Source organism: Momordica charantia (genome assembly GCF_013281855.1).
Source record: "Momordica charantia cultivar OHB3-1 chromosome 8 unlocalized genomic scaffold, Mcharantia_2.0 BLBB01000008.1, whole genome shotgun sequence".
NCBI classification, from domain to species: Eukaryota; Viridiplantae; Streptophyta; class Magnoliopsida; order Cucurbitales; family Cucurbitaceae; genus Momordica; species Momordica charantia.
Window position 1 is genome coordinate 32,655,385 of NW_028275166.1, and position 18,539 is coordinate 32,673,923.

The window sequence follows — 18,539 nt, forward strand, 5'->3', positions numbered from 1 at the left end:
TGACTCGGTTTTTGGGATTTGATCGAGGGTAAAATTGTTACACGGGAAACATATAAAACTGTACAAAATCGACGCGCTCGAATATATATAGATTTATTACTCGCGATCCTAGCCCTAAAATATCGGCATGGGGCCGGCCTCTGACCATGAATCAACGGCATTGGGAACACCGTACACTGAAGCGGGGTGAAATTACTAATTCACCCCTACAATTGCAGAAATATTTCTAATAATCCCTGATTATTTTGAAATGATATTCAATATTCATAGCGTTTAAAATATTACCATAAATAATTTAAAATATTTTTCTATAATACTGTTTTTTTATTTGTGTAATTATAATTATTTAAATTTATCTTTTCGTTTAATTATTACTATATATGATGAAATATGATATTACAATTCAAAAGAATTAGTGTGATATATACATTTGGTTAAACAATTTTTTTTATATTCTAATTTCATCCGAGACTTTTAAAATATCTATTTAATTGCATCCATATTAAATTATGGACTTTAAAGAGTAACTATTTTGATCATTATCATTATTTTATCATTAAACGTGGTTGCGAATATGTGCATTAATAAGTTGACATAGGCACCAATCCAAACATAAGTCTAGTAGTTTTTTTAGTACAACATGTAGGGATAGAGGATCGAACTCACAACCTTTTGATTAGAGATATATGTAAGCTAACTCGCTTTAACAACATAAATCTAGTAGTTAAAAGTATATACATGTAAAAGAATAATTCCAGCGAGTTCAATCGGGAAAAAAAAATTAATTGAAGGGTCTTTAAACTAAAATTAAAAAATAACATTAATATTGAAGGACAAATTTCAAAAGCTTTTAAGAAACCATCCTCCTAATCTATATCTATATCTATATCTATATGTATATCTATATCTATATCTATATCTATAGTATATATAAAATGGGCTATAGGGAGAAACTTTTTCTCCCTATTTTGCCATTTTAATTTCAACATTCTCATAGATATTTTTGGGGCAATTTTGTCCTTCAAATATAAAATTTTATCTCACTCCCGTTTCTCTCCCTCCCACGCCGCTTTCTTTTTTTTTTCATTTCTTTTAAAATATTTAATCTCCATTATTACAAATTTTACATTTCTCAAATTAATTTTCTCTATCTAATAAACTCTATCTCTTAAAGGTTAGAATATAAAGAGTTAGAATATGAAGTTTTGTCTATTTATTTCTATTGTTAAAAAGTTATAACTTATTTTGAATTATAATTAATAAAGAATTTCAAAAGTTTCATAACTTTTTATTTTTTACACCTATATAAAGAGTTTTTTCTTACTCTTTCTCCCAACTTTTTCTTCATCAAAACTTGAGTTTCTTTTCTCTTTCAGTAGGTAAATTTTCTCCTTTAATCAATGTCTTGTGTTTTCTTATATTTAGTTAGGTTGTTTGATCGAATACAATTTTTTTAGTTATTTTTTTTTCCAAACGACTCAATTAACTGGAAAAAGAAAAGTGAAAATGAGTGATAAGGTCAAATCACCTTGGACGGATCCACTTTGGGATGACACTTGATAAGCGCAAAGACTCTCTCAATGACCTCCTCCTTGGTAAGGTGATCATCATGTGATGAAAATAGCCGGAACAATCCATCGGAACATGGTTGTGGTTGGCATTCCTGATGAGCTAAGGCAAGGAATTGGACTGGAACTCAAACATGGCAAAGAACGGCTGTCATCTCTATCTCTCACTATTTTTTTTGTCATTTTATTTTTCAATGACTCAAATAAGAAATTGAAACAAAGTTGTATTTACTTTTATTTGTTGTTATGTTTTTTATTTATTGTTATGTATAGGGAAAAAATGATGAAAAATCCATGAATATGTGTTTTTTTTCAAAAAGAAATTTAAGTAATTGAAGAATAATACTTTTAGTCACACTAACCACATCAATGGGTGATGAGAATTATTGAGACGTTGTTTTATGAGATAAACATTGAAAATATGAAAAAACTTGGTGAGGTAAACATTTAGAGAAAAAAAACCAAATTATGTTATAAATTTTAACTATTTAATTAAATTTTATATTTTTAAACGTTGAAATAAAAACTAGGAAATTTCACGTGAACCGCACGTGTTTCTTACTAGTAGTAGATAAAAGTCTTGAATATAATTGTCAATGCATACAAAATTTAACTGGTCAGAACATCATTAATTTCCCCTTCAAATATTACACGTTGAAATTTTGATTCATTTATTTAGGCAGTATAATTATAAATTATAATATTTCAAACACATAATTATGAGTAGAAGAACAAGTATTCAATTTTGGATGGAAAAAATGTTAAAATGAGTATCACTCCCAACTTGTGAATTAAAAGCTAACAATATTTCTAAATGATCTAAAAATTCAACCATGCGAGATCTCAAATTTTCAGCCATCAAATAAACTACACTTATTTCCATCACAAATAATTATTAAATTAGGTAAGGTTGAAAACACAAAAAAAGGGATAATTTTAGAATAAATATTTTGGTCTCCAAGTATACAAACATTTTATTAATTTATAAACTCTCGTGCAAAAAGAAAAAAAACATTTTAAACTAGATTGTTTATTATTTTGTAAATTATTTTTAAAAAAAAATCTAATAAGTAATGTGTAGGTATACAAGTTTTACGAGGCATACATAGATATATGTTGCGCTTAATTGGTGATATGAAAACATGAATCTAAAAATAATATATTCAATGAGAACATGGTGGTATTAATGATTTCATTATTTTCAAACATGATTTGGTATCGGTTTAAAAATGAATCTAAATTTAAAAATGGTTAAGTTTTTTTTTTTTGTAAACTAGTATACACAAATAAATGTTCAGTTTTTTTTTTATAGCTAATAGTTAGTTCAATTTAAAACATTAATAATTAATTTTGTTTAAGATACCTCGGTAATTAATTTATTAACATATATGTTATAAATTTTGTGTAACTTATATCTTATAATTTATAATATATTATGTTTTACGTATTCTAATCTTAACAAAAATAAAATGAGTTTATAATATTAAACAGTATATTTATTAAAAAATTTATATTTTTAAATACAATTATCTATTTCTTGGTAAAAAATGTGTACTAATTATAATTGAGTTAGGTTAATGTTGATTTTTCCCCCACGCGTTTAAAAAGAATACAACCAAAGAAAGAACAATTGGTATTGGGTTAGCATGCAAAGTGATGTGATGTGTATGAATTTAGGGTGTGGGCAATATATTATTAGGTGGTCAAAAGGGAAGCCAAAAGGACCACTTTGTGCTATATGTTTTGGCCATTGACATTATGAGATATTGACCAAAATGACTCTGGTTTCTCTCTCCTCCTCTCTCTCTCATCAAGGTTTTTATTTATAATTAATGATGATACTTGGAATATGATGTTATTTTATATTAAAAGCTTTAAAACGATCGCATATATATTGAATGATGAAAGGTAAAGTTTGATTAAATTAAAAATTATGTACATGGTTCATATTGCTTACTACTCTCATATCATTATAAATTTGAATTGAGTAGTTTTATTTTCTAAACTATTTATAAAGATGTATTTTAAAAAAATAAAAAAGTAATTACTAATATAACACATTAAAAAGTACTACAAAGATAAACAATTTGTAAATCAATGATTAATTTATATCTTCTAATATTTGTTGTAATTTTTTTAGTACAATATTTGTTGTATTTACTATCATGTTTTAGCCCTTATTTTTATGATATTTTATCTAAATTAGGTCATATATGTAGCTGGTCCCATGTGTCTTGGTACAGGGGCCAAAATCCCTTAAAAATTTTGTTTATTTTAATTTCGAAATACTCGTTTTGATCGATACGATATAATACTTCACTTATTAAATTTTTTGAAAGGTAGAAATAAACTTATATTAAATGATTTTTATTATGTACAAAATATATGTTAAACTTTTTGTAAACATGACCTAAAATTGTCACTTTAAAAAATTAATAGACTATAACATACGTTTTTTAAAGTACAAATATTGAAGTAAACACAAATTTAAATTTAAAGTATATGAATCAAAAAAAATTATTACAGTAATAGAGATGTATTTAATCTAAAGAACAATATATATTTTTTAATTTAATTTTGAGTTGAAAGGTATAGAGAGAAATATAATCTAAAAGTATAAATAAATGGTGAATGAGTCATCCTCTTGTCACCATTTTCTTCTTTTATTTTATTTTTTTCTCACATAAATTCCATTTTTTTCCCTTCGTTTTTTTAATTCAAAATTTAGGTTCCTATGTCTGACCTCATATGTCCCTACATGGAATTAATTTAGCACCAAAGGTCAGAAATAATGGCTTTCTTGTTAATTTAGGACTATCCCTCTAATAAAAGCTTGGAAATTATGGTACTAAATGTCCCAAAATAAAATATAATGTGAACCCTAATACTCATCTTCACATTATTGTTATTAAATTCTGTATCAACTCAATATTTTCTTTTAGCTTTAAATTCTAAAGCTGGTCTTAAATGATCAAGAAAGCCATTTGGGGTTGGTACTCTTCAAATTTCTTGGCAAGTACCTACAAAGATTCAAAACAACATTCTCATTACAAAATGAACTTAAAATTTCCAACCAAATATGATATACATTTTTATAAATGAAAATAAAGTCACATGTAATGGAAATAAAAGGGTAGAGAATTTACCAGGGAAAAGAAAATAGAGGAATAAAAGAGAATTTGAGTAAATTTTGTCATCTCTCCACGATGTTGTTTTCGATTATACTTGTCATATCAACACTACAATTTCATCCAATATTGTATAAGCTTTTAAGTTTAATGGTAAATTAACAACGCATCAAAACATAAGATTTTATCTTCTGCAATGTTATTTTCTTCACAACTCATATTAATAGTCTACTTGTTGGCAAATAAACTCACACGATGGTTAAGAATACATGAATAAAATAACCATCATAGGTCGGTATAGTAGCATTAAGAAGAAAAAAAAGGGTACCTTGGAACCCATGATAGTTACCTACTCAATATAAAATTCAAGAGTTTGACAACCTTATGTCACAAGATACAACGGTTGTCTCGAGAGACTAGTCAAGGTGCAGGTGCACATTAGCTGGTATAAACACTCACAGCTATCAAAATTTATATAGATCGTACTCTGACTTATTCATTAAAACTTTTTGATTTAGTAGTGATTTCATGACACGATTACTACAAAAGACATGCAAATATGTTAATGTTTGGTTTGATATGAGTTTTAGATCTCTAATTCTAGATTTCACTGGCTCCACATTTCCTTCCCATGAATCGACAGTACCACACAGGTAGTTCAAGTTTTTATTGGCTCAATAAATACTTTTTCTATCTATTAGTTTACACTCATTGAAAAGCTGAGAAAGGAAAATCATTAAAGCTATACTTGACGTGAATGCAGTAATTTCAACCCAAGCTCCAACTGAAAAATACTATTTTGTTCCTTATCCTTTCAAGTTTCAAATGTCAAAATTTAATCTTTCTACTTAAAAAAACAATTTCCATTTAAGAAAAGGAAAGTTATAGACTGAAGGCTTATAGCCTTACAGGAACTAATTTTTTTCTTCGCAAAACTTAACCACAAACTAATAGTGCGAACTGCGAACTAATTTTAAGGTTTATTTAAAATAGGACTAATTTTGGACGTTTAAAAGCACATGGACTAAAACAGAACAAGTCCAAAATACAAGAACCAAAATGATATTTTAACAAGAAAGTATAAGCAGTACAATATAGAGGACGAGACTTGCAAGAGTACCTAGTCAAGTGAAGAGTCCTCCCGAATGCAGAAATTAGCTGGGAATGCACTGAAGACCTGGAGGTGTAAAAGATGAAGATTGAAAACTTCAACTTGCACCAGTGTTAAACCAGCCATAGCTTTAAATTCCACCATCTTCTTAGTTCACTCACAACCTCTCTATATTGACCATTTTTTACTTCGGTTGGAGGCCATGTATCATAACTCTTAATTCACCCACAACCTCCATCCATCTAACCCTGTAGCAACAAATGAGATGTTAAAATCAGATTCCTCAGCTTTCACATGAATCAACAGTGTTAATAAAAAGGTGATTGGAATTGACGGAGAAAACGCCGGGGGTATACACTCCTGATATTTTTCTTAATAAAGTCATCAAGAAATGGAAATACCAAATACTTAAGTTTTTGCAATCACAAATTCATCACGGATCATTCCTTACTAAGGACTAATTCTAGGATTTTGGTGGAATTGTTTGGATGTTCATCAATATATCTAGATACAATATTATAAATATATTCGACACATTTGTGGAATTGTTTAAATTTCCAACTCCAAGTCTGGAATGGGACAAAAAAAATGTCCTCTTCAAAAATCAACTGAATGCATAGAAAATCATATATATTGGAAGGCAGAGGAACCGACTTAGCCATTCTAAAATAACATAAATAAAGTACATGAATTAGTTTTCCAACGTTTAACACACCAAATTAATGAATCTTGTAGTGATTGAAGCTGTGTGATTTTTTCAAAATACTAAATACTTGGCATAAGCATTAATTTTAGATGAAAACAATAATGCATAAAGATTAGGCAAGTAATGATATAGAACAACCTCGCTTAATGTGAGAAAGTCAATCAACTTCTTTTCCTTTTTTCCATTTGTAAAGTAGAGAGATGTGACAAGAGGCAGACCTCCATGTGGTTTCTGGCAACAGAATCACCATAAAGGAGTTTCTTTCACTATGAAGTTGAAGAACTTCTTGTCAAAGCGAGGTAGCTCACATTTTTTCTGGCATGCAACTCCATTTAAGAAAACCCATGTCCTTTCTACCCTGACCAAAACAGTTCTTTAACTCTGTAATGGGATCTTACAACAACTTGAATAGTCGGTGAATGATATGAAATTTAAGGAGCACATTCATGATGACAATGGATGTTCGTTAGTTCACATCAGCGATCATGGCCCCTTCAATCCTGGCAACCCAAATGGCTCTTGAACAAATTGCATCTTTTTTCTCTGCGGAATCAGCCAACCCATTAAGAATCGAACAGAAGGTAATGAAAATAAATAATTCGGTTTTGGGGAGGGAACAACAATGCAGAGGCTCAAACACAGAATCTCCCATTCTGATATCATGTAAACCACCACTCAACCCAAATGCTTAAGTTGATGGATTAGATAAATTTAATTCATATTTATGGATTCTCAACAAAAACCACCTACATTTCTCCTTTAGGGCCACGGTGATGAAATTTCTACTGCAGCACCTTTTTTTACAAGAAACAGTAAGTCGTGTATTAACGACCACTGGTATAACCTGCAAAGCAGATTGAGATGAAGAAGTTGTAGTCAGGACTCAGAGTGGACAGGAGGGGTAAGAGCAGGACAGTGGCATTAATTATGATCGATAATGAAAAAGAGAAGCAGGAAAAAAGTGAAAGGCGCAGCTTATGAGCAGCAATATATCTAAAAAATAAAATAAACATAAATTAAAAAATATTAAAAAAAAAAAGAAGAAGAACAAAATGTACATTATTTTTGAATTTTCTCGAGCAAATTCATGCTTACAAAAGGCAACAGAAAGGTTATTTGCTGTAGTGTTTGCTTAAAAACCTTAAACTAGGTTTTATCAAAAGTCCTTCCCTTTTCAAGTTGTTGAAAATCCTATGATTCCTCTCCGAGCAAAGAGTAATGTTTTGAAGATGATCGTTTACAGATACATAAGATAAACGTAAGCTACTCTCCCAAGATCCATAATTTTTATGTGTACCTTAGAAAGCTTCTCAAATAGGGAGCTGTCATGCTAATAGCCAGTCCAGGTTGGCTTCTTCCGTGTGTTCTTTTACCAGTTTCCGAAGCCGAGGTGAGACAATATTAAACCATTTTGCTATCTCCTTTTCACACACTACTGTCTTCAAGTTTTTTAGATTTCTTAGTGATGCTGGGGGCTTGGAGATCGAACAGCTCCACATATTAAGCTTTTCCAACTTCTGCAACTTGCCAATCTTTTCTGGAAGCTTGGTAAGGCCAAGACAATGAGATATGTCAAGATTGACTAATTCTTGGAGCCTCGAGATTGATTCTGGCAACTCCTTCAAATGAATGCAAGATCTAAGCCTTAGAGTTTTTAGATCAATCAACTTCCCAAGTTCTTCTGGTAACAAAGTTAGTCCATGACAGTTTGTAATGCTCAACTTCTCCAAGCTGACAATTTCACATAGTCCAATAGGGAGAGCCATCAAATCGTTGCAGAAGTCTATGGAAATCTCAAGTAAGTTAGGCAACACAGTCGAGATCTGGGTTGAGCAGTTTGTGAAAGCTTTATCAACTTTACACATATAGAACGATATTTTCTTAAGATGTGACAGTGGTTTCAAGTTCTGATTACTAAAAGGAGGAATTGAAATTCGTTCAAGCCTGATTCTTTCTAGCCTTGACAAACAGTTGGTTAGTTGATAACCACCGCCCAATTCAGTTTGAAGTAGTCCATAATTCGTGACAATCAGAGCTTTTAATCTATTCATTCTATTCATGAACTCGGGCAAGTTGTAAGTTTTTGACAGAAGATTTAGAATTAGAACCTCAACTTCAGTTGCTTCCATGTCAGGCCAACATGATAAGAACGTCTCATCTGCACCATCAGCATTCCACCGGGTGTTAGATTGTAGAAAGAGATACCGAATATGAAATATCAGAACACGGGAGAGAGAAAAGGAAGGACCTGTTGTTATGGATAGAAGGCGAGCATTGGAGGGTTGCATCTCTTTTTCAGACCACCATTTAGGGAAATCATTTCTGTTAATGTCCAAAAGCAACTTTGTTCTTTGGTCTACGGGCTTCTCATTAATCAATTGGATAGCCAACTCTCTAAGAACATCATGCTGCGTAAAATAGGACTCGCTGTGGTAATCATCTTCACATGCTTCATTTCTGAAAAATAAACACAACAAGACTACGAACTTCAAATTCATAAACAAATGGTCATGAAGCAAAGTCTCACAGATCTTGCTTTTTTTGTTCAGATACTTGGATTAAGGCTCAAGGTAATTATTATTAGTACTTGAAATGTCTTGGAGTGAAAAGAAACGCTAGCTTAGAGTTAGAAATTTATTTAGCACAAGATTATATAAAAGTTCTTTCAGACAAGGGAAAAAAGAAAAAGAAAATTTCTTTCCACTAAGCGCTCCTTTTTTTCTAGTCTATTTATAAAGTAAATGTTCAAATGAAATATTTTATAATAATTTTTTAGTGTACATAAAAGAGTTATGAATTTCTGAACTGGTTTATAAAATGAAAAGTAATATATAGTAATTATAGAAAAGATATTCTGATAAATAATTAAAAGGAAACCATACCCAAAAAGAATCCCTTTGTTTTCTTACAGATGTTCTTGACAAAATCACCCACAAAATACTATCAAGCCACCAACTTTTTGCCAGCTTCATGCAATTTCTGTTTTTTGTTCATGGTTTTTATGTTTTATATATTTTGTTTTTAATTTTCAGTTTTTAAAAAACAAAAATCATATACATTTAATATTGATTTTGTTTTTTTTTAAACAAAAAATCAAATGTTTGGTAACCATTTTTTTCTATTTCTAAAATATTAGAGAGTCAAAAGAGATATGCTAGGGAGAAAAATCTATGTAAAATAGAGATAACAACGAGATGGGTCGGGCATACACTCTCATCCTCATGGAAATTTTTAATCCACGTCCCTACCTCATTTTCTGATTTCGAGAATCGAGGTCTAAGTCAAGGAATTGACATTTGGGGATGGGAATCGTTGTGGGTTTAGTAATTAATTTTAATTATTTTTAGAATTTAAAAAAATAAAAAAGTAATAAATATATTAAAATTGTTATTTACTGATATAAATAATTAGTTTTAAATGTCTAAAAAATTAGTTTTAAATGTCTAAAAAATTAGTTTTAAATGTCTAAAAAATTAGTTTTAAAAAATATTTAACATTTTATTCTTAATTTAGTAAAATAGTTACCAAAATTATATATTTAATATTTAAAATTGGAATGAATGATGGAAAATGCATTCCATATCCTTTGACTGGGTACCTAGCCTGAGACTTTTGAGACATGAAAATAAAAGTTCAAAGAAAATTTTAGAAAAATAGAGTAAAGTTGATAGAGAAAAACATGTTAGAAAAATAAAGAGAAATTATAGTGAAAAAGAAAGTTAATAGAAAAAATTTTCAGATGTATTTGTTTGAGAAAAATAAATAAATGAAAAAGAGAAATAAAATTACAGCAAAACAAAATTGAGAGTGAAAATTTTAGATAAAGAAAAGTTGGAGACCTACTTGCTCTAAAAAAAGTTAGAAAGAGAAATAGAAGTTATAACAAGCAAAAAATTTGAAGAAAAGAAAAATTTCGAGGTACAACGTGTGGGGTAGGGAATTTAGCTACTTTTGATGGGAGATATATGTCAATTATCGCTGGTTATGCTCGTTTTGGTAGTTTTGAACCATATTAAATTTGTAGGGAGAGAAAAATGAGAATATTAAATTTGTGTTGAGAGAAAAATGAGAATGATATGTTAGATAGGGATAAAAATTTTGGAGAGATAAATAGTAAATATTATGAAAATTTTAGAGAGAGAAAAATATGCTGAAAACTGTTTTAAAGAAAAAAAAAATTGTTAGTAAACTTTCTACCTAGATTTATAGGTTCCACGTCAAAATCAAACCTTTGTTTCGTCTCTTATGAAAAAACAACCTGAAAGCAACAGAATTTTACCTCAAAGAGACAGAGCTAACCAGTGTCCTAGTCGAAAGCCCTTCAAGGTTTGTCATTGCTTCACATTCATCTTGTTCATACAATACTGCACAAACATCAATGAATGTAGCCACACGAATTCGCTGGTCTTCAGGAAACGAACCCAAGTCCATGAAACACTCCTTGATTACCATATTCTCATCTGGGATTGCATCTAAGCTGCTTTGGAGGCATTCCATAAGTTCTCTCTCAGAACCCAAAATAGAATCTCCTCTACATAATTTCCTCTCTGCAACTTTCCAAACCGATGCAGCTCTACCAGAAAGTGATCTTGCAACCACTTTCAGAGCAAGTGGGAATCTCTTACAACCCCTTATTATCTGCAATTCAACCATCCAAACTTCAGTTACATCTCAAGTATTCAAAAGCAAAACAGTGTACAAGTGTAGCTTTTTCTATCAAATTGGTAGATAGATTGCCTTTTCTACAATCTCTTCATCTGGGAACCTTGGTTTTTTATCCAGCGATGCCGAGCGATGAAACAGTTCCCTCGCATCTTGATGGTTCAAGGGTTCCAAGTAATACGGCTCACCAAATCTAGGAAACTTGAATCTAGAGGTGACCAAAATTTTGCAGTTGGGCATGAGGAGGAACTTGGAAAGAAGGCATTCTGATTCTGAACCTTCCCAGACATCGTCCAACACGATCAATACAGGATTTGAACTTGATTGTCCCAGCCATCGAGCTTCAGACCAGAGTGTCTGTTCGTCCTCTTGAGAATAAGACAGTACTTTAGGCCACTTGAGGCTTAGAATTACATCTTTTAAGATGTGCTTCGTATCTGGTTTACTTGAAACTGTGAGGAATAATATGTTCTGGAATTTATCTGTGGAAATGCAGAATTACAAAGCTCCTGTAAGAAATGCACAGAACTTTTTTTTACAAGACACGAGATTTTGAAGTACAAACAATAAGAAGAATCAGAGCTTAAAAAGAAATAAAAGCATCCCAAGAACAACAATTGATACCAGAAGAATAACTCAGAGACTAAAATCAAATAATAACACTATTGAGACACCTTTAATTTGTCAATATTCACAGGGTTCATTTCAAAACCAATTGACAATGATAGGAGTAGTCCATGTCTATTATAAACCATTATAAGGTCCTTTTTCTTTTCGATGTGGAGCTCAAAACATTCAAATCAATCCTTGCTTTACTTTTTGTAATTGTAATAGACGTTTTTCCAGAAGAGTGATTTGTTTATTTACCTTTGATTAGCTTGTCGTGACAAAACCTTACGGCAAGTGTGGTTTTTCCACAACCTCCAGGAGCTGTCACTACCAACATTCGAACCCCATCTTTAAGAAGCTTCACCTTCAATTCCTCAACTGGCTTGTTCAATCCAACGCTTTCTTCTCCAAGATCGGGAACCTGACATGGCCGCGAATCCACCGTATTGCTTACCCCACCATTGGTATCAGGATTTCTACGGGTTTCCATCAATTTTTCCGTCATCGTCAAGTTCTTCTTCATGTCTCTAGCCGTTTGCAACTGCAAAACGTCCATGAAACTTCGAATTGAAGCATCCAATTCACGAAGCTTCCCTGTGTAAATCGGTGTCTTCAGCCACTTAAGCTTCCCCAATTTATCATCGCCACACTTAAGAAGTAGCCTCTTGCCATCTTCTATTAGGTTTCTCAACTTCTCCATTTCTTCTTTCGTATACCCCAGGGCTTCATTCAGGCCATCAATTTCTTTAAGCAGTGGCAATATAGCCTTCACCTTGAATTCGATCTCCTTAAGAACAGAACTGAAATTGATCGCCCTCTCGCCTAAATTCTTGATTACAGAAAACAGCTCGCCGAATGCAGCACCTAAGGCTGCGCCACCGATGAATGCCCCCGCCATATTCTTCCTCCTGCTATTTTCAAAAGAAATTCAACGTTCTGAAACCTCAATTTTACGACCTTAAAACAAGAAACATGATGCAACGAACATCTAAGAGTTAGAGACCGTTCACGGTTTCTTGTCCTCGGAGCTCCGCCGCCGGCCAACGTCGAGATCTCAGCTCGATCCTCGGAGCTCCGCCGTTGACGGCGGTCAGGCTCTTAGCTGATGAGTCTGAGCTCGACGGACTAACTATTAATAAGACGACGATTTTTGAAGCTTCGTGGAAATGACTTTCAAAGTCAGCACGTGAGAACGAATTAATTTATGACATTATTTCCTTTTGCAAACGTTATATATTATTTATTTGTTAAATTATAACGACATATGGTTGGTAGGTAAATTTCTATTGTTTTAAAATTTTTAATTCTAGCTAGCTCAATGGTAATTATACTAAAAAAAAATTTAATTCTACCTTAAAAATATGTTTCAAACTTATTTTTTATTTTTTCTCCATACATTTTTATTTTACATGAAAAGTGATTTTAAATTAAATATTAAAACATTTTATATATTATATTAAGGATACATTCTATAAATAAAAATAATAAAATAATACTTTCCTTTATGTTTTTTTATAATAATAATAATAATAGAAATAGGAACAGTTAAAAAAATGTGATTTTGGTATTTATATTTCTAAAAAAAAAACATAAAATAAGAAATGAAAAATAGAAAATGGCAACTCTATCGAATTACCTCTTAATTTTGCTTCTTGTTTATTATTTTCGTTCTTTTAAAAAGCATAACTATTTGATAGCTATTTATATTAATAATTTGTTTTGTTTCTTAAATAAATGAGTAGAATTTAGATACAACCAAATTTTATTTATATATCGTCTCTTAGTCCTCCTTCAATTCTATAAACATATTAGCGAAATTATTATTTTATTATGTTTACTTATTAAATGCATGGTAACTAATAGAAACAATATTTTTTTTATATTTTATTTTTAAGCTTAAAATCATTGTAATTCATAGACATCTATGCATTTTTATGAGAGTTGAAAGTTCGGATCCTCTTATAGAAAAAAAAATGTTTTTTATTTTTAAATTTTTACTTTAGTTTTTTTAATTAGTATTCGAATATAAAATTAAAAACAAAACAAAAAAAAATGTAGGCAAGTCGGGAAATAAAACATGAAACTGAGCTACTTGACTCTCTTAATCAAATCTTTAAATTTCTCAGCAATTTCGTCACCTTTTTAAGTACATATCACTTTATGACAACAATAAATAAATCAAATATTGGGTGTTCTTAGTAATTCCTCGATATTTATAGCATTTTCCATTTTTCTTCCACTTTTTTTTGAAAAAAAATGTATCTCAACTATTTTATATATAGTACTCTCACTTGTTCACGATCACACTTTCAAGAGAGTTGTTAAATCGTATTGATGAAGCTATAAGATACCCAATAATAAAAGTTAACTACATTAATTTCACAAGCTTTTGGAGTACAATTATAACTACTATAATTAAGAGTTTGAGGATTCGTGTTTAATAACTAACATATTTTAGATTACAATATCTTATATATAATATATATAGAGAGTTTTAAGACGGGGACTCATCTATTCATAGTTTTTCGAAAATCTAAGTCAATGTCAATAATCTTGAAAAAAGATTATCTAGAAGGAAAAAGAGTCAAATTTTTATAATCACAACATTTGGAAGTAGATTAATTTGTATATTTTTGTTTCTTTTTATGTTAAGATATATATCCACAGTCTTTCAATTAATTATTAATATGATAATATTTAAAATTTTAAAATTATGTCCTCCATATATAAAACTTGTGAATTAAGTAATTTCGTTAAACAATGGTTAAATGTGTACTAACATATTTGGATAAGTGGGCATTCTACTTAAACACATCATCTTAAACAAATAGATTTTGACGATGGATCAGTCCATTTTGCCAATAAGCATAGTGTGTTTAAATAATTGTTCTAGTCCCCAATATTTAGACGTTTTTTCGATTTAGTATGTTTTGTTTAAAAAATTTTGATTGCGTTTTTTATTCCTCAGTAAACAATGCTAGTAAATTTGTGATTTCAATGGTAGAAATTTTTCAGTAAGCAATAATAACAAAAAAAAAATATATTATTTCAGTTCGTTATCATTTCGATTATGATTAAGTTAAACACAATTATTAATATTCACGGGTTTTCATCTAAAAATCTCCAACATTCATTTTATTTCAAGGTAGGATCCTTAACATGCCATTCAAAATCGTGACTCTGCCTCTTTTGAAGCTCTGATACCATATCAATATATATGAGTTTCATCTCAAAACTAATTGGATATGAGATGATTCCCCAATATCATGCTAAGAATAGCTAGGATTTCCAGAAGAAGATGTCATTCGTTTGATGAAAAATAAAAAAGGAATATCGAAAATTCGAGTGGCTGAAGCTGAAGCAGAAGCAGCTACTTTCGAAGTAACAGAAAGAAAAACAACTACTGGAGTGGGAGAGTCAAAGTCGAAAAGAGGATTCCTCACTTCTTTCTCTCATTCAAAATCGTGCACGAGACTTTCATCTCGCACGGATTGTGGTTGGCAGTTATTATTTCTCTCCATGTTGGAAATTCAAACTCTCGTTACCTCAATTTATTGTACTAAAAAAAGAAGAAATTATTATCAATGTAAAATATTAAAATTCAATATTTTGAACAATTTATTAAAGAAACTAGAAACTAATATCCCCAAGTAATATGTTAGGTCAGTAGGGAGAGTATAACTGAAAATCCAAACAAGACAGAGGACCAAATCGAAACTTTTTGAACGAAACTTTTGAACCATGGAGACTAAATTGGAAAACATTCAACATATTATTTATTATTTTGGTTGGAGTTAAAATCTTTCGCAATTTCTTACAAAAAGCCCATTGAAGGGGAAACATTTGGCCTGAAAACACGCATTGCTTTCCTTCGGTTGAGCTCCGGGAATGGCGCTGTGGTCGTCATCATCGTCTCCGAAAGGGATTGTCGTCACCTTTCCGGTGCTCTTACTCACCGCCTCTGCTGCAATTTTGTTTCTGTTCTTCTTCTTCTCCAATCTCTCCTCTTGCTCCTGCCCTGCTTCTCCCCGCATTGTCGTCTCCGGCACCGCTGCCGGCGCCGGAGGTTGCGTTGGCGATGGGGTCCGGACGAGCAAGGACGATGTCGACTGGGTGAAGGATCAGATCAGAGCCAATGGACTGCAGATGCACGAGAATGTGCTCCGGAAAGGCATCAACCCTCGCACTAGGGCTCAGCAGCTCGAAGATCTCAGGCAGTGAGTAATTACCAATAGCTCTTTCTATCTTCTTTCTCGAACGAGATTTGATGAATTGAAAACAAACCTTTCACCGGGAATTATCTTTCTCCGTTCAGTTTCGGATTGTAAATCTCGAATTTGCAGTTGTTTATATGTCATTTGCGTTGAATCACTGCAATTGAGCCTCGGATCTAGATACAAATTGTGCTTAGGCTGTCCTGAAATTTTTATCGAAAGTTGTTCACCTGCATTCTTTCGTGTTAATTAGTTTGTAATGGCATTGGAATTTATTTGAAATCGAGTGGAAAAGAGGTTGAATTATACATCATATAATTTCTTGTTAGTTGTGAAAATGGGATATGCGTGGAAAATCTGGATAGATTTCATGATAGTGTATCAAACTTGCTTGTAAATCTGTGAAGATTTCCATTAATAGCTTGTTAATTAATTTGTATGGATTTCATTTGTAAACCTGCTTTTTTATTGGTCTATTGTAACGTGGTTACCTTGTTTCTGCTTGTTCATTGTTCATATAATTTTGTTCCTATTTGTATTCTTCATGAATTGTGTCTACTTTCCATATGCTATAAGAACACTTGATCGATGATTGACTTAATTCATTATATTCACAATAGATTCAAGGGTATATCACATTATGAGGGATCTGACGAACAGAACCGTACAGCATTTCCATGCCCTGGTGAGCTCCTTGTTGAAGAGCACCATAGCAACTATGGTGAACCTTGGGCAGGTGGGCGAGATGTGTTTGAATTCCTAGCCGAGTTCTCTCATCTAAAACCAGATGCACATGTTTTGGAGATTGGATGTGGCACCCTCCGTGTTGGCTTGCATTTCATTCGATATCTCAAGCCTGGACATTACCACTGTCTCGAGAGGGACGAGCTCTCAATGATGGCTGCCTTTAGGTACGAGCTTCCATCTCAAGGTCTCTTAAGCAAGCGCCCGCTAATCGTGAAAGGGGAGGACATGGACTTCACCAAGTTTGGCTCTGAAGTTGTTTATGATTTGATATATGCTAGTGCTGTGTTTCTTCATATGCCTGATAAGCTTGTATGGGTTGGTCTAGAGAGGCTTGCCAGCAAATTAAAGCCATATGATGGGCGAATATTCGTGTCGCATAACATAAAGTTCTGTTCGCGGTTGGGCGGGGAGGAATGTACAAAGCGTCTTACAAACTTGGGACTTGAATATTTAGGAAAACGCACGCACGACAGCCTGCTTTTCAACCATTACGAGATCTGGTTTGAGTTCAGGCAATCAAAGGCTAAGTAGTGCTAGCACTCTCTGTGTATCATTTGGACCGAGATCCCGAGATGTGGAGATGAGTAGGAAGTTGTCTGAGAATGGCTCTGGCATTTTCAAGTCCTGGAGAGGTTATATAGAGAATCAAGGAGAAATTGGGAAACCATTATAGATTTTTGAGTGGCAATGCATTTTATTTGACCACTAGAGAGAAGCAAAATGGTGTTAGGGAAAGAATGCCTTCTCTCTTCTTCTGTATGCTAAGATAGCCCAAGGCTTAGGACCTTTTTGTGTATGTAGTCCATGTAATTTCTATTCAGTAGTTTGAATCTCCTTTTTTTTTTTACTAGTTTCTTTTCTTTTAGCTAAATATATAATTTAATTCACAGTATTTTTAATTTTGTTCCTCATCATTGAACATCTCTTACCTCTTACGTGCTGAGAATTTTTTTTAGTTGAGTCTTTAAGAATTTCTTTTAAACTCAAGGAGCTATACAAAGCTCACTTTTTGCTTTGGCCACACTAATAAGTCAAGAGGGGAATTTATTTACCCAAACAATACCTGTGATGACCATATGACGAGCAACTTGATTTCGATTTCTCCCTGCATGCATGAAGATTCGGTACGAGGAAAGTAACTTTCTACGAGGAAGTAGCTTTCTAATTTTATAGGTATTTATATTTATTTTATGATAATAAAGATTTGGTTGAAGAAAATAAGAAATTTTTTCAATATTATGAAGATTCTTTTGTAAATATAGCCTTGTCATGGTTATAAATGACTGGAAGATGATTTATAATGTGTAGTCCTTGGGCAGGGTTTCTCTCTACCCGGCCCCGGCTATGTCACCTTTTTTCTTTAATAAAGTTCTCTTTTTTCTTTTTTTGAAAAATTTAATAAAGTTCTCTTGTTTCTCATAAAAAAAAAGTAAATAGATAAAATATTATGAAGAAATCGACCAAAAAAAAAGACTTGAGGATAAAATGAGTTGGATTGTGACGTTTGAGTTGGATTGAGTTTATTTGACTTTATTTTGGTTAAAATTGATGGTGAATTGGTTATCGGGTATTTTTATAAAATGAAAATACTAATTTTTATTAATTAAATTAATCAGTTGGATCAGTCCATTAAACCAATCGAAGTCATAAATTGAAATTATATAGGACTTCTTAATTTTCATTTTCACCTGATTGAAATTTGAAATCGCTGCCAAAGTTGGTACATGTTAGAGACAACATTTTCATGTGTTCAAAATAATATATTTTTAAATCAATCATTAAAATTGTAAAACT

At 31.7% G+C, this 18,539-nt stretch overlaps 2 protein-coding genes across 4 annotated transcripts; one reads left to right on the plus strand and one right to left on the minus strand.

Annotated features, from left to right (window-relative positions):
* Window positions 1-7,263: 7,263 nt before the first annotated feature.
* On the minus strand, window positions 7,264-12,982 carry LOC111013034 (putative disease resistance protein At5g66900). Of its 3 annotated transcripts, none has more exons than XM_022287363.2 (7): window positions 12,788-12,982; window positions 12,043-12,692; window positions 11,251-11,657; window positions 10,793-11,151; window positions 8,762-8,970; window positions 7,811-8,671; window positions 7,264-7,357 (listed from the first exon to the last, which is right to left on the minus strand). In XM_022287363.2, the coding sequence occupies exons 2-6, from the start codon at window positions 12,680-12,682 to the stop codon at window positions 7,839-7,841; spliced, it is 2,448 nt and encodes an 815-aa protein (XP_022143055.1). In that variant the 5' UTR covers window positions 12,683-12,692; window positions 12,788-12,982; the 3' UTR covers window positions 7,264-7,357; window positions 7,811-7,838. The 3 variants fall into 3 exon arrangements, with proteins under 3 accessions (XP_022143055.1, XP_022143056.1, XP_022143053.1); XM_022287364.2 differs by having other exon boundaries at window positions 12,043-12,695; XM_022287361.2 differs by having other exon boundaries at window positions 12,771-12,982.
* Window positions 12,983-15,556: 2,574 nt separating this feature from the next.
* LOC111012976 (S-adenosyl-L-methionine-dependent methyltransferases superfamily protein) lies at window positions 15,557-17,659 on the plus strand. Its single transcript, XM_022287285.2, has 2 exons — window positions 15,557-16,001; window positions 16,619-17,659. Exons 1-2 carry the CDS (start codon window positions 15,673-15,675, stop codon window positions 17,274-17,276), a joined length of 987 nt encoding a protein of 328 aa, XP_022142977.1. The 5' UTR covers window positions 15,557-15,672; the 3' UTR covers window positions 17,277-17,659.
* Window positions 17,660-18,539: the final 880 nt, after the last annotated feature.